General features: G+C 39.2%; 1 protein-coding gene across 3 annotated transcripts in view; it reads left to right on the plus strand.

Annotated features, from left to right (window-relative positions):
- sgcd (sarcoglycan, delta (dystrophin-associated glycoprotein)) overlaps positions 1 to 23,368 on the plus strand; it is a 134,018-nt gene that overhangs the window by 61,300 nt on the left and 49,350 nt on the right. Inside the window, exon 1 of one of the 3 annotated variants that reach the window (XM_086057856.1) lies at positions 11,736 to 11,991. The exons of the other annotated variants lie outside the window; for them this stretch is intronic. Coding sequence (XP_085913982.1) covers positions 11,989 to 11,991 — 3 coding nt within the window. The 5' untranslated portion in view covers positions 11,736 to 11,988. Of the gene's footprint in view, positions 1 to 11,735; positions 11,992 to 23,368 lie in introns of those variants that run through there. 3 annotated transcript variants of the gene reach the window in all.

A 23,368-nucleotide genomic window follows, 5' to 3' on the forward strand; every position in this document is an offset into this window, starting at 1 on the left:
ATTTTGTATTTACTACCATTTGTGTCCCCGAAAAAAAACTTGTTGTTTAAAGTAAAAATTAATTACATATATATATATATATATATATATATATATATATATATATATATATATATATATATATATATATATATATATATATGTGTGTGTGTGAAATAAGAGTACCCAAAGAAATCCACATAAAGCTTATTTTCAGCGCTTATTCACTCTGTAACTGTTGCATTGTTTTGCTGTGTCGCTCTTGCGTCTCTTTGCTGACTCATAAATGATTCATTGGCCTCTTAAGACAACATATTTGACATGCGCTTCCTGGGACGCGCGGATTCAAGCTCCCAGCTGTGATCTCGGCTCTTGTTGCCCACGTGGCTTCCTCCTCACCTTGCACTCCGCCGGCGTTTCGGATCAATGGAGAAAACACTCAAAGGAAAGCCTTTCCGTGTCTGCTCTCGTCGGGATCTCGCGACGCGTTGGAGTGGCGGGACTGTCGGAAGGTGTGGTTGTTATGGAGCACACGCTTTCCTTGTTTTGCCACGGATGCACTTTTATCTGGTGTATACCATTGGGAAGACAAATCAAGCTAGACGAAAGGCCAACTAGAGAAAAAAAAATCTTCCCAAATACAGTAAAACACAGGCATCAGCTACGCTTTTATTTTGAAGTTGTTGGTGGCAGCGCGGGTGGCGTGACAGCTGACTTGACTCGTCTTCTCGACTGGAAATTGGATAGACGGAGCCCAGTTTAAGTTTAATTTGCGTTCACAAACTGTCGTCACTCACCAACATCAACACTACATCATCCTGAAATCATGTTCAATCGCAATTAAAGCTGAAAAGGCTAAAAATTGATTAATTAAGCTGACATTGTAGAACGTAGCGCCCGTTCCCAAAGTTAGCGGCTAATGGCTAGCAGCTAGCTGCTGAGTGAGTGCTCCATATAGGATGGCAAGAACTGTCAGACATCTTTTCAAAAACAGTTTAATAGATGGAAATTATTCACTCTGACAATTTGTAACAAGTGTTGTTATAGCCGGCAAAATCGCTACTGTGGTTCGACACTTGAAAGAAAATACAGTTTAATGCTACGTATAGTTTAAATGTAGAACAAATATGCCGATGATCTAAAAATGAAAACCAAGGCGGTTGATTATTAAGTGAAATGTGTTATTTCCTCTTGTGAATTCATCATTGGGAAGCTTACATAATACAGTACCCACACAGAATTGCGCCGCCACAAAAACTGGCTGGCTGTTTTCCAGGCTTTCTGGTGGCTTTGAAATGTACATTATTTTTGCTTTGTGTTTACGCTCTTATTAGCCTGAGGGGACCTCGTTTTAATGCTCACATTTAGTGCCCCATTTGTGTGGGATTGCATGGCTTAAGTTAGCATGTTGCTGCATGCAGCAATGTCCGTCCGTCCGTCCGTCCATCCGTCCGTCCGTCCGTCCGTCCATCTTGTATACGGCTTCATCTAGCTAGAGTGTATGCTAATCAATAATCATGTTAAAATGCTAAGCCAGGATTCTCTGTGATCGCACGTTTATTCAGTGTTGAATATTGGCAATGGTGTTGAAATCTCTTGGGGAGGTGGGGGGGGGGGGTGAAAGCAATGCAAATTAGTTCAATTGGGTTACATGGGATTTTCTGTTACATAAAACATTAAAGTGTATCAAATATTAATAGAGTCTAATACAGTTATTTTCAGCAGCTGGAAGGAGTTTGCGCTTGGTTACGAGCATTTTGAGGAGGACGACGGGTGTTCCTGCCAAAGTATTTTTTGTTTTTCCCCATAACATTTTTAAATTATTTTTTTGTAATTTACTCTTTAAATTGACAAAAATTATATTAGGGTTACTTTTTTTTCTTTTATTACAATTTTATTCTCATTAAATGAACATTTTTATGTCATGCAATCTTACAACTTTGTCGGAATTAAAATTGTATTGTAATTTTATAGCATTTTATTGTAGTTTCAATTTTATTGTGAAATTTATGTAAAACTTTTTTATATTTGTAATATAATCTCTATATTGAGACTTTATTTTATGTTTTGCCTCCTGTTAAGATCCTTTTCTCCAAAAATGATTTTATTTGCAAAATCATTGGACTTTTTTCTCTTCAGATTTTATTGTAATTTTATGCCACTTTTGTCACAACTCATACTTTTGATCTTTTCTTTGAATATCATTTCCCCCCCAAAATGATAACTTTTCATAATCTTTTGACCTTTTTCTATCAGTAAAAACTTTCTTATAAAAGTACTTTAATTCAATATTTTCCATTTACTTTTTTTTCTCTCCATCTATCTACTTATGATAGACATGCCTACCAAATGTCATTCAGTGAAACTGCTTTTGACCCACGCAATGCCATTTTCCCACATTTGAACCCCAGATACTAAACAGATGGGCACCAGCAAATTGAAAGACATTTTGTTTTTATGTTTGTGGAGAACGGGCGAATCACAATTAAGTCAACTCCACAAGGTGTGAGTCTTGCCCAAACAATGTGTCCACACGTCTTAACGTGTGAATGAATTCACCATTTTTGGAGCCACCCATTGGGAATCCACGGGTAGCGATGCAGGACACTCGTCTGCATGTAAATCTAATTTGGCGGGAGTTGTTTAATGTCAGCCCTCTGGCTCCGTTTCATTGACTGACTCTGTCTACTGCTATTCATCATCCGTCTTTCCGGCTAAACTCCCCGATGGAACTAAAATGAAGAACAGCACATTCCCGCCATTGTATTCGGCGTCCTCTGTTGGAGCGCGGTGATGGAGACGCAGTGGGATGGGAAAAGGCACTTTCATTGAGGAGGTTCGGACAGATTGCATTGTGGGTCCTCGGGGATTGTGGGGGGAAAATGTGAAAAGAGATCAAATGAAGCAACAGTTAACGTTGACGTATTCCACCACGTAATAAGCGGAAAATGTCATTTGGCGCAAACTGAAGCCTCATGTTGGTGAACTGAAAGATACACTGGACGTTGGAAGAATATTTGGAACTAGTAGGTTTTGCTCTTGTTTTGTGGTCTCACTGTATCACGGGTTTATTTTCGCTTTATCACGGGATTTTGCGATGAGTTACGAATACTCCTGTAGCATGCTAACGCATACAAATTACATTCATTTTCTTTGAGTTTCCTAAATAGTTGTGCACAAATGACAGTCTGCATCATTTTAAAGTATATAGTGCTGTCACTAGCGAATAGTTTTAGAATCGATTATTCTATCAATTATTCAATCAATTAATCGACTAATCGGATTCATTTTAATTTTGCAATAAAGTGTATTACCAAAAGCATTTTTTCCCTGATTACTCTTTATTAAGCAGTGATTAGTGTTCATTTCGTAGTTCGTATCCATACAGTGATTTTTATTTTTATTTTTTTTAAAGGGGGGTTAATGTTACAGGTTCGGTCATTGTTTTCCAAAGTAAAATCAGATGTTCGAAAATGTCTTATTTTGATTAAACACAGTAATCAGTCTTCTTTCATGAATGACTACAGAAATAAGTGAACAATTATCTTGGATATGCTGAAATCAAGAGATTTGGACAATTTTACATTAAGAAATGTCTCCAAACGATTACTAGATTATTAAAATAGTTGTTGAATAATTTGATAATCGATTACTTGTCGATTAATCGATTAATTTTGACAGCTCTAAAAGTATAACCCAAATGTTTCTGAAAAAACGACAGCATTTTTTTTTTTTAATCAAATACGCTGTTCCATATTATTACGCACAACCGTTTTATTTGTTATTATTTATTGTATTTATTATTTATTAATTTGTATTGTTTGTAAAAAATATATAAACTTTTTTTTTTACTGAAAATCGGCATGTGTTGAATTTGCTGCATTAAGAAGTTATGTTTACGAAAATTAAAAGGGCTGCTTCAGACTGCTTCACATTTGTTGCATCCGTTTAATTAGTGAGCTTATGGAGAGTTTATGCTTGGATGTCTTTGCTGCGAACTGCCTCGAAAGTCGACAGTCTGCTATCTTATGGCTAACATATAAAGACAAACACCATAGAGATGTTAACAGAAATTAGCATATATTTTACATTCATTAGGAATTTCCGTATAATTGTAACAAAATTATTTGCAGCAATCTTTTGAAAAGTTTTGGGGATTATTCACCTCCTCCATATCCCTCGTTATAAATTGTTTAATACCACCAGCCGTCATGCCGCGCAACCTCCGCAGCACTCGTTAATGTCGCCGCCACCCGTAGCTCATAATTAACGGCAAACCCGCGCCACACCTTTGGCGTTTCATCAGCATTTTCCCCACGTTTCCGTCGTCGCGGCCACCCGGTCGCCAAATTACCTCGTGAGCCTCTCTGGGAGGAAAGTGCGGCGTGGTGGCGGGGCTTCCATTACACGGCCGGCAGATGGCGAGGGGGTGCGGGGGCCGCGGCGGCGCAGTGATCATTAACCTGCCGGGCTTGTCTCGATGCACACCTTGTCGCTTTTCATTTGAGGCACGCAGGACAACTGTCACTTAGGGATGGCGACCCAAGTCGTTGTGACTTGGACTCGAGTTGAATCGTGTCATTGTTTTGATGGTGTGATTTTTGCAACAACTGTTGTTTTTGGCAATTTTTGTAATCTAATCAGATAATCTTCTGTTGTGGGTCAAACTCTTTTGGAGGGCAGATGTTGCGTTCCCATCTCTGTGGTCGGCATTCCTTTTCCGGCCAATGAGGTTTTAATGGAAAGCTCATCAGATACTTACAAGAAGTACTTTGTTTTCACTTCCTACATTTTAATGATGGCTTTGGCTCCATGGCAGCCTTGAATCGAGCAAGCAAACCTGATATGTCGACATGGCCGCTTCCCAGGAATAATCCTCGTTATGATTAATTACGGTGTATTTCTGCTTACGTTGCGCATGCAGCAGGAAGGACCTTGCGACTCATCAAAAATGCAAGCGCCAGAGGAAATGTCAGCAGAAGCCTTTTCCTGGTCACTGACACTTGTTGCTAGGAAGAATTCTCGGGCTCAATCATAGCTACTAATAATCATTAAAGGTGCATTGTGCCGTTTAAAAAGGTAATAATAAAGATTTTTCTACATCATGCATGGTCCACCAATTTTCAGATGAGTACGAAGAGCCCTGACTCTTTTACTCTGACTGCACCTATCAGCTTTTATCTTCCCTTTATAGTAGAGACAGTGTCTTTGGAGAAGGGAGGGGTAGAGGGTGACGTCATGCGCGTCCCCGCGGAGTAGCGGCCATGTGCCGTTGTGCTAGCATTAGCCTGTGGTGTTAGCTAGCGACACTGCAAGCATAAACTGCTAACTTTCCACAGTTGAGATGCTGCGGTTACGTTTTGGGCCAGAGGTGGCAGTCGCGAGTAAAAGAGTGACAAACTGCACAAAGGTCCTTTAAGAAAAAAAAAAAGAAGCTACGCAAACAGAATTACAGCAAAAACAGGACCGTCAAGTAAGAAGCTAAAAAGTAACTACTCAGTATTTGCATGTTGAACGATGTCATCTTGAAAACGATCAATTCTTTTGGTACGATAGATTCAGCTAAATTCCCAAACTTGTGATTTTTTTTGGTTCCGTATTTGCGGTCTCAGAGTATCCTAGATTTTTTAATCGTTGTTTCATATGCTAGCTATTCCATGCGCAGACTTGCTAATCTGAGCTAACAACAGCTAACTCGATTCCACTCATCTGAACATATGACTGGATAGCCAAAACTTTTGAAGCCGCGCGGCCGCCATATTGCTCCTCCCAAGAAAGGTTTCTCGGCATACGATCCAATACATTTACAGTATCGAAATTGGAGACTATTTGAGACAGTACTTATCATGATTTATGATGTTTTAAATTTGTTAAACATAAACAAGAGGACATTTCAGACATTTTACAATTTGCCTTAAATACATATATCAATTATATGTTTAATGATATTTACAGTATATATTTGATTAAAGAATTATAACTGTAATTCTTGCCTCTCTTAAACTGCTAAAGAAATATATTTTTGTGCAATTGTACGCATCATTTTTATTTTGTACACTTCCCTACTAAATCCTCAGGAGTACACACAAGATGGAGCCTCCGAATTAAGCTCTACTTATTCTGTCGACATAAAAAAAAAAAAAAAATTAAAAATAAAATGAAAAAATAAATAAATATAACACGCTCCAGTAAAAAAAGAAATCAACGCCGCCGCCGTTCTGGAGTGGACTCCACTCGTTGTTATCGGAGCGCTGTGGCGTGATTGCTTAATTATTTATAAGAATAATTGGTTCCTAATCATGAAGTATATGGAGTGGGGAATAAGGGAGAGGTTGGTGATTTTCAGACAAATGGAAAATATGGATTTGCTTTTTGAAATAAACTACCTGTTGTGCGGCTGCTCCTGCTGGGATTGGACGAGAATCTTAAGACGCCACTGGAGAGATTCCGTTTTCCCACCTCCTTTCACAACTTCTTTCTCTCTTTCAGAATAGCAATTTTGTGGGGAAGGAAGTGGGGGCTAATATAAAACGTCAAATAGGAGCCATGAGTAGGCTGTAGGCTATGAATGTAACCTGCTACGTTAGCTTCTTGCTAGTCACTTAGTGAAACGATGTCTCATTTGTGTTTAATATTTCGTAACAACAGTGACTTGGATGCTAATAATTTTCTTTAGCGTTTGTGACACCACAAACTGTGAAACACCAAAAAGAAAGCGGAGTAATCCATCTACAGAAGTCTGCACTGTGGTTTAACCAGCGTGAATTTTAAAAACAAGTTGGCCAGGAAAACATACGTCCACGTACTACACTGACGACATTATCAATGAAAATCTATGATATAGCAAGGGAACACTTTGCTTGGAAGCTTCCAGAAGAATCCGGCTTGCAAAACAACAAGTGCAGTACAGTTTGAATCAACTAAGAATCTGTATTTATTCATGATGACATCTGTGCCACCCTCCATATTCAGCTGCTTTTGGCTATAAAAACCCCCACGGCCACCGCCACCAGCAGCAAACCTGTCTGGGCTTCTAATAGGCTGAGAACAAAGCAGTATTTTTATTTATTTTTTTGCTATCTGGGGTATACAGTTCTATACCCGGCAAAAACAACATTCAGCACATTTGTTGTGGATTTGCACAGCGGCGGCAGCGCCCGCAGGGACGCCGGGCGCTGACAGATGAGTGATGGAGAAACAAAACGAGTGTCGGTCGGCGTAACTCACACAAGTGCAGCGACTGCGCTGGCGGTAACGTGTTGGCCACATAACAAAGACGAGCAGCGGCACGGTGACCGCGCGACCCCACGGGGGAGCGTGGCAACAAAACAAAATCAATCGGACTAATTAGTGCCCTTCCTTTTGATATCGGAGGCCGGCGCTTTTGGTACCTGCGCCTTCTGGGGGGATTTATCCGACTTAATCCACCTTAATACTACCACTATCACCTTGCCATATTAGAAATCCTCAATTAGGGATGCTCGTTATAAAGAAAATATTAATCACGATAAATTTGGTAATAATTGCAATAACATTTTTTGGTACAAAACAAGGAAATGTTTAAACATGTAAAAAATATTAAGACAAATTTCTTTGATACACTAGAATTATTAGGGGTGGGAATCTTTGAATGAACAATTCAATTCGATTCCGATTTTTAGGCCTGCGATTCGATTCAGAATACATTTTCGATTGGGAACGATTTTTGATTCAAATTAATTTGATTGACAATGATTTTTGCAATGATGATCTACTCCAGTCTGACTCGCTAATACTAATTAGCGCGCTACTCGCGGCACTATTATCACTCAAAAGAACGGCTCCATGCTGGAAAAAATAACTTTTATTGGAATAACTTGATCGTGACTTTTTCCTTCTACTCTCTAATGTGGCTACAACTTAACAGTGTATTAGACCATGTGGAACCACACTGCCCCTCATTGGCCAAACCGGGTACAACATGAAAAGCGCTCCAAATAAAGGCACACACAAATAAAGGGAAGATAGTCTAAAATATTTAAAATAAAATCGATTTTGGGACATTTAAAATCGATTCTGAATCGTACTAAATGAGAATCGCGAACAAGTTATTTTTGGACCAAACAAGATTTTTTTAAATTAGTCATTTTAAAATAAAAAAGGTATATATATATATATATATATATATATATATATATATATATATATATATATATATATATTTAAACAACTCAAAATTTGTATTAATAATATTTTATTTTTGTTTACGACTATGCCAATTTTGTAATTGTGGAGTGTAGTAATTGAAATTTTAATTGAATTTCGATTAATTGCACAACCCTCAATACTATTTTTTTTTAAACACTCGCAATATAAAAGCGTACAACTGTGCCACATACGTCATCTGAAGCAAGGTAAACATCAATATTTATCTAAAGTATCACAAAAATATCAAATAAAACGAATCATATTCACCAGAGATGCACATTTTAATTGCATTAATGTGTGCAGGCGTGTTTCGCTAAAAATTGGCTGTAACAAGGAGGGCTTAATTAATCTGCCGATCAATAAAAAAAAAAAAAAAAATCACTGTAAGTGCAACTAAGACATGTCTGCCATCTAGTGGTGAATGGTGATTTTACAGATTAAAACTAAAGTCAACCCTTGCATATTCTCAGTTCTGCACCTGTAGATTCACATATTTGTAGATTCCTGTTTTTTTCCACAACTTTTTTCCATATTTTTTGCCGTTTATTCAATATGTATTCATTTTTCCTGTTCAAAGGGCTACTCTCCCTGTTCATTTTGTTCACCAATAAACTATAATTACGCCTTGAATTTGAAAAAAATATATATACATATAATTTTCAATAAAGAAGGGTTTGGTGAATGTGCATTTAGGAAACTCGTATCTACAACGAGGTTAAGAACCAAAAGAAAAACCCTTTACATTCATACATTTTGTTCTTGCTTAACCAAACTACAGCGCAGCCTTTCAAATGCACCTTAAAGTATAATGGTAATTGCGGTTCTAGCCCTCATCTTGTGTAACAGATGCGATTAGACTGTGCAGCCAATATGGTTAATCACGCTTGACATGCAGTCCAGGGAAAAGCGAGCGAGCACATTCCCTTGCTTTGCTGCCCACTCGCCATTCAGGCCTTCCCAGACCCACTTGGGCTGCTCAACAATGATTGCTATTCTTTTTCTTTTTTTTTCTTTCCCGCGCCCCCACTAACCAACCCACACTCCTTTGCTGCCCTGCTGGCGACACACAGCCTTGCATTTTCATCACAGCTTATGTGGGAAATCAATGGAATGGAAACCCAAACATGGCGTTGACTTAAATTACCCGCACATATTACGGAAAATTTACTTTTTAATGGCTCCTTTACAAATAGTTGCCTTTGTGGAGTGTCTACCCATCCACCTAGTGTGAAATTAAAATTACACAACAAAAGTAAATCTTTTGAGCTATCTATGTACAAAAACGTGTCTTTGGATGAGCTGTTACGAATGTTTGCCTGCCTCATTTGCATAATTAAAAAATGTATTTATATTCAAAAATAGTTTGAGCAAAGCTCCCGAAACCAAAGCTAGCAGGTCATTGTAAGGCTTCAGGAGAGAATAGGCCACACCCCTTTAAGTAGCACAAATGAACTTTTCAACCTTAATAAAATATTTTCGTAACTCTTCTGATGAAACATCGACTTAAAACTAGTTGAATGGTACCTTTGTCATATATCATGTCTACTGGCACTAAGCAACTTTGAGGAGGGTGGTAGGCACACTGCCACAGGAAAAAAAACCTACAAATGTCCTGACTGCTTTATGGCATTTGTCACTTCCCCCTTTACCCATTCGTTACAAAGACAGAAGTCAATTTGAATGTCGATGCCCGATGACTGCTTTTCCTGGCAGAAGAAGAAGGGAAATCAAGGATCAACATTGGCCTGGCTTTCACTCGCTGGCGTGACCTCAAAAACGACGCAATGTGCTTGTCCTCGTGGGAAATATGGTCTTCCTTCAGGCATAGCAGTACCGGTTTTGTCCTCAATCAACGTAAACTGAAAGTTCCTTAGTGTTGCTTTAAAAGCACACATCAACATGAATACTTTATATGATATTTTGTGTTATAAAAGCATAGCAATTTTTTTTTTTTTTGCCAACTTTTCAATTAATTTCAATGGCTCGGTCTCAGAGCAAATTAGAGCGGTGAGCCAAGATACACCTGGGAAGCGTTTTAAATGGCGAAAAAGAAACGTTATATGTGGATTAGTGCTGATGCGGGTGCATTTCTTCCCAAGCCAAATGGGTTACAGGACAACAATGACTGAAACGGGGAAGCTCGTCCCGCACACAGACTGCAGTTAACACCAATTACAAGTCAAATCAGCCACCGTTTCCTCCTTGTTTGTCCAACAAAAGGACAGTGAGCGAGTGTGCTGGCTGCAGCATCAAAGCTAACCGAACCCCCCCCAACCCGAACGGGCAGCATCCGTCTGGCGGAGCAAATGGGATCACGGGGAGGGGGGGGGGGGGGGGAGCTCCAAGGAGACGGGAGAAGGAGAAGCTTTGTCCTCGCGTGCTGTCGGGAATTTGCATTCTCCAAATCGCAGCCTCTCTCCGCTGGACTCGCCGTGCAGCCCAAACAAAATGCATTCTTACATTTAGTTGCTATTCTAATGCAAATCAGATCAACTTTATATATGTTTATTTTCCGGGAAAAATAAAAAGAAAGGATTCTCTGCGTTGTCATTAGGTGAAAGTGGTTTACTTCACACCAGCTAGATTGAATCCAGTTCCAACCTTGAAGCTAGTTTTTGCCCCGCCTCTGCACTTTGGTAGGATTTTCCTGTAGAGTGGTTTGCATGTCTGCTTTTATTATTTTAAATTGTCACACAAAAGTAAAAAAAATATAATATTGAGACATGAAAACTTGTTGTCCCTGAAATAATGCTGTTGTTTTGGTCTCCATGATAAGAATTGGCAAATTAACTGAAAAAAAGAAAAGAAAATCGGATTATTTTAAGTTAATTTGTCTCCAATTAAGTTTTGTTTTCTTCTCCTTGAGCAGAGAGGCAGGGAGTGAGAAGTTACGCACATTTTTTTGGGGCCCTGCAGTTTGGCCACTAGATGGCGCCCTAGGAGACTGCCTAGTTTGCCTATGCCCAAGCTTCCTTTCAGCTGATTTTTGTCCGCTTGGTTTAGCTTGCTCGCTAGTTTGTACTCACTTTGAGTGAAGGGACACTGTGACTTACTAAGAAGAATTAAGATAGAAGGAATGTTAGCATTGTATTTATTTAAACTTAAATAATTTTTCTTCTTTCAAATAAATAAAATGAAACAAATCCTTTCTTTTATTTACCCCAAAAAAATTTTTTAAACCGTCAGAATTTAATGATGGCCCATTGTTTTAAGAAAATTTACCATTCAGAATTTTTTTTTTGACACATTATTGGTAATAGTAAATAGTGGTGATGCTAGCTTTCATACAGATCGTCTAGATTTTCATCACTTTTCTAATGTCTGATGCAATTGTGGCATATTTTAACTCAATTCGTTTGCCTTTGTTTGAAGCATCTTATTTAAGAAAATACAAAGTTTACCAACTGAAAAATATCATTCTTATCTGTCATACAAGTGTAAAAACAAGTTAACTTAATACCCCAAACAGGGGGTGGTTTGGCCCGCGTTGCCGTGACGACATAGGGCGAGTAAGCTCAGCCCCTTTAAACTTCCCAGCACATGTGGCTTCTAAATCAGGCAGACAAGTCAGAGGGCGGCCTGCAACGACTCCACTCAGCGCAGCAACAGGGGGGAAAAAAGAAAAAAGAAAGTCAGACAGTTTGGGTCACTGGCATCCAGGAAAGAGTGAAAAGAGGCGGGGGGACCTTGTGTTATTGGAAAGAGCTGACAAGAGAGCAAAACCAAGTGCAGTTGTTCAGTAAGGGCCACTTCGCTCGCGTCCTATTTTTAACACCGGCAAACAAATTCTTGTGAGGACGCTTGACAGGACGGGACGGCGTCATGGTAAGTTAGCTTTTGCTCGGGAAGTGTCGGGTGGGCGTGGAGGTGGGCCGAGCTGCGTACCCTTTAACTCATTCCTAGCCATAGATTGGAATGGAAAAGTTTTAAGACACACAGAATGCTTAGTGTTAGTTTGATGGTACAACGATCAAAACCTGCTTTAATTCAGCTTGTTTCAAAGTCTTTTTGTTAGCAATAGTTTCCTTTCAGCTGATTTTTGTCCGCTTGTTTTAGCTTGCTCGCTAGTTTGTACTCACTTAGTTTTGTTGTCACATCATCTGTCGTAATGCCTCTTGCATTTTTGCTCATTTCTTATTTTGTTGTTGTTGTAAGTCCTATTTTTATTTAAAAAAAATTCCATACTAATTTTCTTTGAGTTACTTTTCGTCATGTTTTAGATTGCTCACTAGCCTTTACAATTGTTAGCATTATATGTAATAGTAAGTCGTTGTTATTGGAAACCAGGAAAAACTCGCTTTAATTTAGTTCATTTCTAACTTAGTGCGTCCTTTTGTTAGCAATCGTTTTCTTTGGCTTGCTTGCTAACTGTTTATTTGTCAAAGAATGCTTAGTGTTAATTCGATGATACAACAATAAAAAACTGCTTTTAATTCAGCTTGCTTCAAATTTTTGTAAGCCTATGTCCTTTTGTTAGCGTTCTTTCAGGAATTTTTTGTCCGCTTAGCTTAGCTTGTTCGTTAGTTATTTCTTATTTTGTTGTTTTGAGTCCTATTTTTTATAAAAACAAATTCCCAATATGCCTACTGATTGTCTTTGAGTTACTTCTTGTCTTGTTTTAGCTTTCTCGTTAGCCTTTACAAGTGTTAGCATGATCTGTAACAGTAAGTAGTTCTTATCGGAAACCAGGAAGAACTCGCTTTACTGCTAATTTCTAATTTTGTGCGTCCTTTTGTTAGCAATTATGTTCTTAATTAGCAATTTTTTTCTGAACATTTTCTAGCTAGTTTAGCTTGCTTGCTAACTGTTTATTTTTAAAGTATTTTAAACGATGAGCTTTAAATGTTTTTGTTTCTGATTTCATGTCCTCTTGTTAATGGTAATTTTCACATACAGCTGTCAAATAGTTTTCTGACTCATTTTAGCTCACCGTCTTTACTTTTAGCATTGCCCGTAGTAGCGCCTCCTACGGTTTCTCTCACAGTTTCTTGTTTCTTATATTGTGTTGGCCAAAAGGCATGAAACCAATCTAATTACCGCGATTTGTGAAGAAATGAAGTCCTCGGCTAACATTTTCCAGCCATGTTTGTGTATGGTGAGAAGGAGGTGAGGGAGGTGGGGAGGGTGACGGGGTGGCTCCCGGCCACACATTTGGTTTCAATTGCGTGGTCCCTCCGGGGAAAGGGAAGCTGCTATAAATAAGTAAGACGAGGCCGAGTGGCGCAGAATGAAGCTACTGACTGCTGGCTGCAGGGAGCCCAGCGAGTGGCCTAGCGAGGAAAGACAATATTTGCTCTAGGGCTTTTCTTGGGACCGGTTCAAGTCTTGAATCTTGATGTGGTTCAAAGGGTTTGAAGCTGAAGAACATTTAGATGGTTTTCTTTTTCTGAGTTAAACATATAGAAAGCCAATAGTTTTGCTTGTTTCTTTGTCCGTTTGTAAGCATTCAATTCCAGAACTTCAAGATGTTCTTCGTTTTCGGATAACATGTTTTTTTTGAATGGCAACCAAAACCTGCTCTCAAAAAACGTTCTTTGAAAATTGAGATGACCCAATGCAGCTGTTGTGAAAAATAATGAATAATTTGTAATTGATGCCCGGGGATTCTGCATTATTCTGCTCTCATTATCTCTGTATTCACAACGAGGATATCGGCGTACCTCCGAGACGCGACGTGGCCAAGATCATGCTCGATTAAGCTAATTAAGACAGAGAAGATTTGCCCTTTTGTGCGGAGGACGATCACAAATGGGAAAGCGTTTGTTGTTTTGTTCATTTACGACGTTGTGTGGACGTGTACTTGAATAGACATGAGTGTTAAAAAAAGAGTTGGGATTATTAAAGTCTCTTTATTCTGTTTCTTTGTGGAGGTTTGAGGTGGATCGCCTTAGGCAATTATTGATTACAAGGGCAGAAACACTAAAACAATGTGTTGTTATTAGAAATGGAAAAGTCCAGTCCCTGCGAATCAATCCTTAATTAGCATTTAACGCAAAAATATGCAGCATCGACTTCAGCCACCTTGTGTATCTTTGTTTATAAAATAGAAATGCTTTCATTTCTGTAGCATCCTTGATTTGATATATGAAATAAGCCCCCAATTTTTAGAGAGTTGTGGCTTGTGCTTACACATGACACAACTTGGCAGAATAGTCCCTGTGACACAATCCTAAATTAGCATTGAGGCTAAAGAACTTTGAAGCCATCCAACCTCAAGCATCTTGAGTCAGAAATGTGTGAAATTCTCCAACTTCCTTAATTGCGGCTAACCCACAATTCTTGATTAGTATTAGTGGAACAAAAGACCCTTATTTTGATTGGAAACAATCCTCCAATATTCAACTAGAACCTGCGCTGGTTTAATACAACTTTACAGAATAGTCTCTTCGAAGCAGTCCTTGATTAGCATTAGCATTTAAAAAAAACGGACCTTTGCTGCTCGAGTGTGGACTAGAAACATGGATTAACGTGACTAGCATTAGCATAACAAAAATGTAAATACCCCTTTTCTGGTAAGATTCACAATCCCTTAATATTAAAGAAGATTGTGACTGGTAGGGTATCGAATAGAAGCCCACTTTTTCCCCTCTGCAGTTTTTTTGATCGCCTTGGCCTGAACCAAAGAATGCAGCCCTGGCACGTAGCGAGCGAACGCCCCACCCCCAACGTTCCACCGGGCAGCTGTCACTCGGCACAGTTTTAGTCGGCTCCCCAAATACCCAGCGGCCTTCCAGCCCGCGACCTTGTGTCTCCATCCCCTTCGTGTTTTTCATTCCGCCTCGCTCCTCTTCACGCCGTAGCGCCCGCCAAACGTTGTACCTTCCCAGCCCAAGTCCCTGCCAAGTTTTTTTAAAGGGTATAATTTTACAAGCTTTGTATTTCAGGGCGTCCTTATAAGGTGTCCTCCGTGGAAAGCTGTTGGATTCTCTTTGTCCTCACTACTAAGACAACTATAGGGCACACTAGTACAATCAATATTTCTTACTAGTAATTTTTTGCCACTTCTAGTGTCACGTTTGACCTTCTGATGTACAATTTAAACTTACCCATAAACTATTGTGCTCCACTAGTATAACATCTATGACCAACTAGTTGTCATGTGTCACACACTAGTAGCCTTTTGGACCCTACTAGCAGCACACAAATGTCTATTAGTACTTTTGGCTCACTAGAGACGTGCAGTAGTTGTCCTACTATTGTTCAAAAATGGTATGCAGTAGAAGAAAAAACAAAATCTTTCTACTAGTGCACCCTTGTCGTTCTACTAGTGAGGACAAGGAGTGTACTAGTACATGAATCTTGAGGTAAATAAATCAAATAAATGCTCAAGCAGCTTTTTGGAAGGCCACTTCTCCTCACTAGTAAGACAATTTAGCACACTAGTAGAATGACAGAGACTTGCTACTAGTAATGCTTCTGCCACTGCTGCATGATATTTCTGCAAGTAGACAAACTTAGCATACTCATTTGGCAATTACATGTTAGTGAAACAAAACTGGGCACTAGTTGGCAACTAGTACTCATAGTAGTGAAGCGCTAGTTGTATATTAGCATGTTTTTTTTTTTACTTGACTGTACTAGTAGCTTTATGGAAAGCGGTTTAGGCTTTTGTTCAATATATCCCATGTACTAGTATGGCAATTGTCCTTAGTAGTAGGACATCTTTAGCATATACAAGTAGGACAACTATGTGTAACTAGTTAGGCAAATATGTGCACTATTAGTATTAGAGCAATAGTGGTGCTATCACTGAAGAGCTAGATGTTGTCTTGCAGCATTTTATAATCTCACTAGTAACATTAATAAGTCTGTCCATGCACTAGTATGGGGATTTTTCTCACGTTACTTGTAAGGCAAAATGGTACACTTGTGGACAACAGTGTGCTGTAGTACTACTAGTAGCATAAAAGTCTGTACAAGTAATGCGCAGATGTTAATTAGTCAACAGTATTGCCTCAAGATTAACGTAGTGTGCAGCAATGTAATCTCACTACGAAATTGTCTTACTAGTGAGGACAAAGAGCGTACTAGTACATGGACCTTAAGATGGATATCAAGAATATGGATAAATGCTCGGCTTCAGTGAAACAACTGTTTAACATCCAAAACAGCTTCTCTGTGACAAAAAAAATGCTCTTCCCCTTTGGATGTTTATGATGGCATTGATTTATGATTTAGTTTCCCACCTTCGGCGTTATCATCACTGTGTTCCCGCATCATCGTTTCAAGGTTGCGCTTTGCAAGTCGGGCATTGCCTGACAACCATCCAAGTGCACGCACGTTGAATAAACGAGCGGCGCCAGTGCGACTTGTTAAGTCAAAAATAAAGTAAATGGAAGGCTCTCAGCGCGGCCGTTGTGAAGACTTCAAGAGATGAGAAAAATCAGATATGACAGTCGTATCATGTGACCCTGGAGGCGACACGGCATGGCACTTACAGTGCCATTTTGTACACCTTTTGACAGAAATCGCTGTAGTTGGAGTTGTTAAATTTGCACGACAGTTGCATTGTCGCGCCTGAAAATGTAAAATTGCATAAAAGCAGGTCTCAAAGTGGACTTTTGGGGAAAATGATACATTTAAGCCAATAAAGCCAAATGCATCATATTAAATGCAAGACATTTTGAGCAATCTATTTCAAGAGTATATTTTTTTCCCCCATTAAAACCCTGACGTATATGATTTGACACATGCATTGCACGGGTAATCCATTAGAGGGCAGTATCACCCATCTGATGGCTTTTCCAGCGACCTTGCAAAATCACCGCAATTGAGAAAGGAGAGACACCTATACTTATTAATAGTGGGAAATGTTCTAATATGTTTGATATGTCTGTTTATTATTATATTTTATGACAGTTATTAGTTAATTTAAAGCATTGTGACCAGATGTATCAAATATGACACAAATCAATAGTCTTATGTGGAAGTGATTGATTTTTTTTGTTTTGTTCAAAAGGACCAATAAATACTCTACACATAATCAGAATTTTCTCTCATATGGTTCAAGCTTTATAGGGTTTAGGATCGCACTGAAATACTAAAACTGCTCGTCTGTGAAAATGGAGCTAAATTACAAAAATGTTAGACTACAACAAGTCCGGTATGAGTCACCTCTCTACCATAATATAAAAATTATTCTCATCATGGCTACACCCGAAAATGCATCTACTGGTTGGATATTGCGTTGGTGTGGATGCTATAGAGCGCCTTGTTGTTGGCCATAAGTGCGCGTACAACATGAGAAGGGCAGCAGGCACCGGAGAAGAGAAAAAGTTGGTGAGAAAAAAAAATAATAATAGCCAGTATTTGGCTGCTGTGGACACTTAACAGCGAAAAGAAGAGAGAATTTTAATTTTTTTTTTTTTTGAAAAGTCCAAATTGCCAGCCAAGGTGTGTAGAGGGACTTTGGAATGATGTTGCTGCTTTACAGTCCCTCCAAAAGACAGCTTTGAATAAGGATCACACATTTGATAGAAGTGTTCTTGCGTATACCAGATGAGAAAATCATGTCATTGACTTCTCACGGCGATGCCTTTGGAGTACGCTGGACAGTCATACGTCACTTATCTTAACCGCATCTCCTAAAAAAAGTTATGCTGGCCTCTCATGCGTTAGCGACTGCACGTTGTCATTGTTTACAGCTCGTTGTTTGCTGCGTCACATCGCTTGACAGTGGAGCCGAACTGATGGGCACTTAACATAAACGTTATTGTTTTAGCAGGCTAGCAAAAGCGGCGTGGCACCTTGGCGCATACAAATGTTCATTCAGCTGCCCCCCCCCCCCCCAAAAAAAAAACGGGACAACCGGACCTTTTACAGAGAGCGTTACGTCGTGAACCGTGTTCAAAGTGCCGGTGAAGATAACGCGGGCCAGACAGCCTGGGGAATTTGTGCATTGAAGATTCATCCGGAATTGCGTGTTTTGCATAAAAAGTACTGTTAAGGACATGAACTGACTGTGCTGAGACGCAATAAACACTGGGGGAAACAGCACAAACCTCCAACAAGGCTGCCAACAATCTTTCTTCCTTAGCCCTTTGATGGCTTTCAGGGAAAAATAACTTGTTGGATTGTTTTTTTTTTTTTCGACATCCGTGCTAAAATTCAGGGCAGCATGTTGACCTAGCGGTTAGCATGTCTGTTTCACTGCACTTGCCTCAAGATGCGATTAGTCAATTTTTTATTTCACCATTACTAAAACAATCAAACGGTGTCCTAAGACCTCAACACAATATTGTACAAGAACTTAACCCAATCTCTTGCACCTTGATTCGATTTTCTTCTTAATCAAAGTGGGATGGTGATGTAAGGGATGGGGATCCCTTTCTTCTCGCGGAACAGGTGACATTTCTCTCAATCTTGTGTGGATATTTCTAGAAGCTCACTTTAGCCCACTTCGACTTCAAAGTAAAGCAGACAAATTCTCATGCCTCCCGAGTCAAGTGCCATAACCTCCCTTGCCTCTTGGCTAAAAATACACTTTGGTGCTGGTGGGTGGTCATAAGTGTTGGGTGAGCTACTTCATAAGTGTAATATAATCTACGAGTTACTGCTATTTGAAAGGGTTAGTTGTTATTACAACGTTACGGTGTTGCGATTGTAATCCGTTACTCCACAGCAAAATACATGCGGAAATCTGATTTTAAGTATGACATTCAACTTATTTACTGTATTGATGGACATAACAACAATGCAAAACAGATTACAAATGCAAGCAGTGTGTGAATTTGCCCTTAAAATGGCTGCTTCAAACCAAAATGGCCGACTTCTCGTTCAATTTTGGGTAAGGATCCTTAAGTTTTTTTTGTTCATCCTCTTATGATAGACCCTTTTGGGTTTGAACTGGTGTTAGGAGCTAGTTTATTTTTGTATTTAGGGTCAGCGTCTATGCTACATTAGATGTTTATAGCGAAGAAAAGATGAGCAATTTAGCATTGCCCATCTGTTTAGGATTCTGTTTCCAATTAGGGCCCAATTGGGAAAATTTGTAGTGCAAACCTTGGAATTCACCCACAACAGCTGATTTCAACCAAAATGGTTGACTTCATGTACAATTTCGGCCTTGAAACTTTTTTATGCATCCTGATATGATACGTCCACCCAACTTTATGTAAGTTGGTAAAACTGGAGCCCACAGCTGATTTTTTTTAACCTTTTTATGAACACGCCCTGGGAATTTATCCAAAATGGTTTTAAACAAAATGGCTGACTTTCCATTGCATTTTTTAGCTTCTTGATGTATGATGATTTTGTGTCAATCGATAACTTTACTTTTCAAGAGGTGCTATCAATTTCTTAGAGAATTGTGGAGAGATTTGCAGGGTCACGTTAATTTACTCAGATATGCACACTTGCAAAAATTTGTTTTTGGCTTACTGATTGCTCATTTGGCCGACTTTCCTAATAGATGTTCATCAAAGAACAGTACAAGTCTTTGAATTTGCCCAAATTCAATGATTCAATCCGAAATGGCCGACTTCCTGTTCAAAATGGCCGACTTCCTGTTGAATTCCCAGCATGTCCACCCGAGTCAGGTCAATTTTGAAAACTGGCTTTGGTGAGTCATTTTTTTCAGCGCTCTGAGTGAATTTTGGTCTGGTTGTGTTTGTAACCTGAACATACATTACATCAACTTTGAGCAGGATACACACGCTTGTCTGTGAACCATCCTTGGAGACAGACCGAAATGTGAACAGCAGAATGCTACTTTTTCCTCCTCTTTCATCCAGCTTTTATCCTCAAACGCACTGGCCCTTCGCATTGTTTAATACATCCAGACAGTAAAAAGAAAAAGAAAAAAAACAACAACTCCCTAATCACAGTAAACACTTTAACGAGTTTCATCCCAGACAAAGCTGCTTTTTCAAACAACAATAAAGGCGAAGAAAGTGGGTGGGGACAAAAAGGATGAGAAAGCAATAAATTGTCAGCCGGTTAAGGCGTTGAACGCAGGCCCGGCGGCGACCAAAGCGAGACTGCACGTTTAGATAGATGAGAAACTTGGTCCATATTCGGTTTATTCCTAATCTGTGGCGTGTGCGGGAAATGTTTTGTTGAGTGCTAAGTAGCTTAAGCATGCTCGGCGGCGGCTTTGATAATAATGACAAAGACAGAAAGTGTTGTTTTTAAATCAAAGCTAGCTCCAAGTGAGTAACTTCAGGCGAGTAACTGCAACCTTTCCAGGGTGCGAAACCTGTGGACAATTTCAGTCCTCAATGACCCTCCTATGCTTGTTTTGGGGATGCGGAAGGAAGCCAGAACACATGTCGCTGGCAACTGGATTCCATCCCAGCTGACTTTTGGCAAGATGAATCACATATAAAGCTATTCCAACACAATATGATACGATCCAAGCTTCTGTTGAGTTATTGGCTCATTTCATGGTGTGATCTATTGTATTTTTAATTCCAATATGTATTTCAATTTCAATTGGCAGCCAGTTGAAAACAAAATATTCAGGACGGCTGTTTTTCTTGGCGTCTTTGACTTCCTAAATCCACAACCCCCTGATCTAAAAGCCGTAATCCTGGACCGGATTCAAAGACACCTACAGTGGAGTAGCGGAGGGAAGTAGAAGTGACTTTGCCAGGCTTAGTGTGAACTGGCATCCCGCCGTCACGGCGACGTGTTGGACTTATCCCAGGCTGGGAAATCTCCAAAAGTCTTTTGCCTCAAACAGATGAGAAATAAATTGACGGGGAGGAAAGTGAACGAATAAGCAGCAGATGAGCATTTGAACAAAATAACACAATTAGTATAGTAATTCCCCGAATCGTTTGGGCTTAAGAAAAAAAAAAGTTAATTAACTTTCTGAACTGAACTGTTACGGCTGAAAACCCTAAAAATGATGCCTTCATTTTGGAAATTCTTATTTCGAGCGACATTTCTATGCATTAACAAGGTAGGAAATTGGAATGAATGAATGGATCTTTACAACAACAAAATTCACTTAATAGGCACAAATCATCCAAGAAACATGAAAAACAAAACGGTCATCCACAAAATAATTTGTCATAAATTAGAGTTCTTCCAAGAATATAATAAGATTAAAGGCAATATTATGATAATAAAGTTGTATTTTTAAAATGCCTATGTTAAAAATTACTTTAATTTTTTATTTTTTATGTCGCATCAGATAGGGACTAAACTCGACTGCAAATAGCGAAAATCCACCAATAACTGAAATCCCTCATAATTGGACAGTAAATAAATAACAAAAACTTGACTATATATTTGCAGCCTGCAGTGTTTGCTCAAGAAAGGACAAAACTAATACTCTATTTGAGTGATTTGCTACAATATGAAGATAATTTAATGTTTTTACCTTCATTTGTCCATTCAGAGATTGATGCGTCAGCGTACACTTTTCTCCTTTTAATGATTTAAAACCCAATTTCTTTTCCGCGCCTCATTTGCTATTCAACGGCGATTAATTAGCGATACGCGTGGAAAGTGTTTGTCGCGAGCGGCCGCCGCATTAAACTGGTGTTTTATTTAAGGCTTTTTTGAGCGTGGAAAGCATCGGGTTGGCTCCCAGCAATTACGTGCCGTTGTTAATGATCAAGATGTGGCTGGAAATTAATCGCACAAGGCCAGAGTGAAATTAAATGTTGCGTTTGCTGGATCTACACACGCTCACCCTCGGGACAATCTCACACTTTAATGAAAAATGATACTTTCAAAAGGCAGGTTAACACCACGTCGCTCGCCACCCTCCCCGAAGAAAGACAGCGACACAAAATTGCTTTTCTGTTTATTCTCTTCATTTTTTTCCCCAGCACTTCTTCGCATTCACCTCGCGGTGAGAGGCTAACATCTTAATCATAATTGTGTCATGAACCGTAAACACTCATATGCTCGGCGCGGGGAAGGCGCCTCGGGCCGAGTTGCGAAAAACAACACAAAAAAAAAAACAGCACAGAATATTAATAACAGTGGCGTCGTTCTAAGAGACTTTTTTTTTTAAGTCTGTTGAACTTGATATCACCAGTCAATTGCGTGCAGAGCTACAATATCATCCATCCATCCATTTTCTTTACTGCTAAATAATAATATATAGAACACTCTTACACTCTCTCGACCCAAACGTTGGGTGAAATTAACCCAAGTAGAGGATCTGAGCCAAATTTATGAGTTGCTATAACTTTGGGTCAAAAATTGGGTAATTTTGTGTAAAACAACCGAGAATATATATATATATAATTTTTTTTTTTTATCAATAATTGGGTTACTTTAGAGTGTACTATATATATTATTTAGCACTATAGAAAATTGATGGGTGTAATTAAAATGTATAGAGGATCTGAACCAACTTTATGGATTGTAATATACTAAATTCTCATTTTTTTTAAATCTTTTTTTTTATGCAAAACCCAGAAATGTTTTGAATTGACCCAAGTAGAGGATCTGACCCAACTTTCTGGGTTGTTTTATTCAAAATCCAATTTTTTTTTACCCATAATAGGGTTATTTTTGACTCAACTGTTTTTAGAGTGCAGAGATAGACCAATACGTTTTTTTTTTTTTCAGCGCTGATTACAATACCGATGATAAGTAGTCAAGGAGTCTGACAACAAATATTTTATATCTGATATTTACGTAAAAAATAAAATATGTGTGTCAAAATTTTGACCACTTTGTTTACCCAATTATGCATCCCTCAGCCCCACCTTTGGTGTTGTATAAACCCCTTGTAGGTTTCTTTGGCCGCTGCAGGTGTTCTTTCGTGACCTTAAACTGAAACCCGGTCAAAACTTTTTAATTAGCCAATCACATTTCTGTAATGGTTTGTTTCGCCGCTTGTTGTGCGAGATTATAAAAGCGCCGCTGGCTCTTGGCCATTTGCTCAACTCGTATCGGTACGGCCGCTGAGGGGCTGCGGCCATTGGCAACGGCGGGTCCTGGCTGGTCCAGGTCCACGTGCAGTCCATAAAAGGGCCAAAGCCGGCAGCTGCCTGGCTGTTTGGCACTCGGAAGTGGCCAACATTTTGTAAAAACTCATTTTTCTGTGTAATCAGAGACGCACTTTGTTTTGTTGGGTTTTTTTTGGCTGCTGTTTTTTTTCTTCTGTCTCTGGTTGGTTGAAGAAGAGATATAGCAGCAGTGCGGGTACGAGGTCCATTAGTTTGTTTTGCCTCTAATTTGCTTCTCCTCCCTGCTTTTGGCACAAAGCGCCTCTTTCAGCCTGACACATTACTGG

Source organism: Leptonotus elevatus, chromosome 16, assembly GCF_054856555.1.
Source record: "Leptonotus elevatus isolate MCC_2025b chromosome 16, RoL_Lele_1.0, whole genome shotgun sequence".
In the NCBI taxonomy this organism is placed as follows: Eukaryota; Metazoa; Chordata; class Actinopteri; order Syngnathiformes; family Syngnathidae; genus Leptonotus; species Leptonotus elevatus.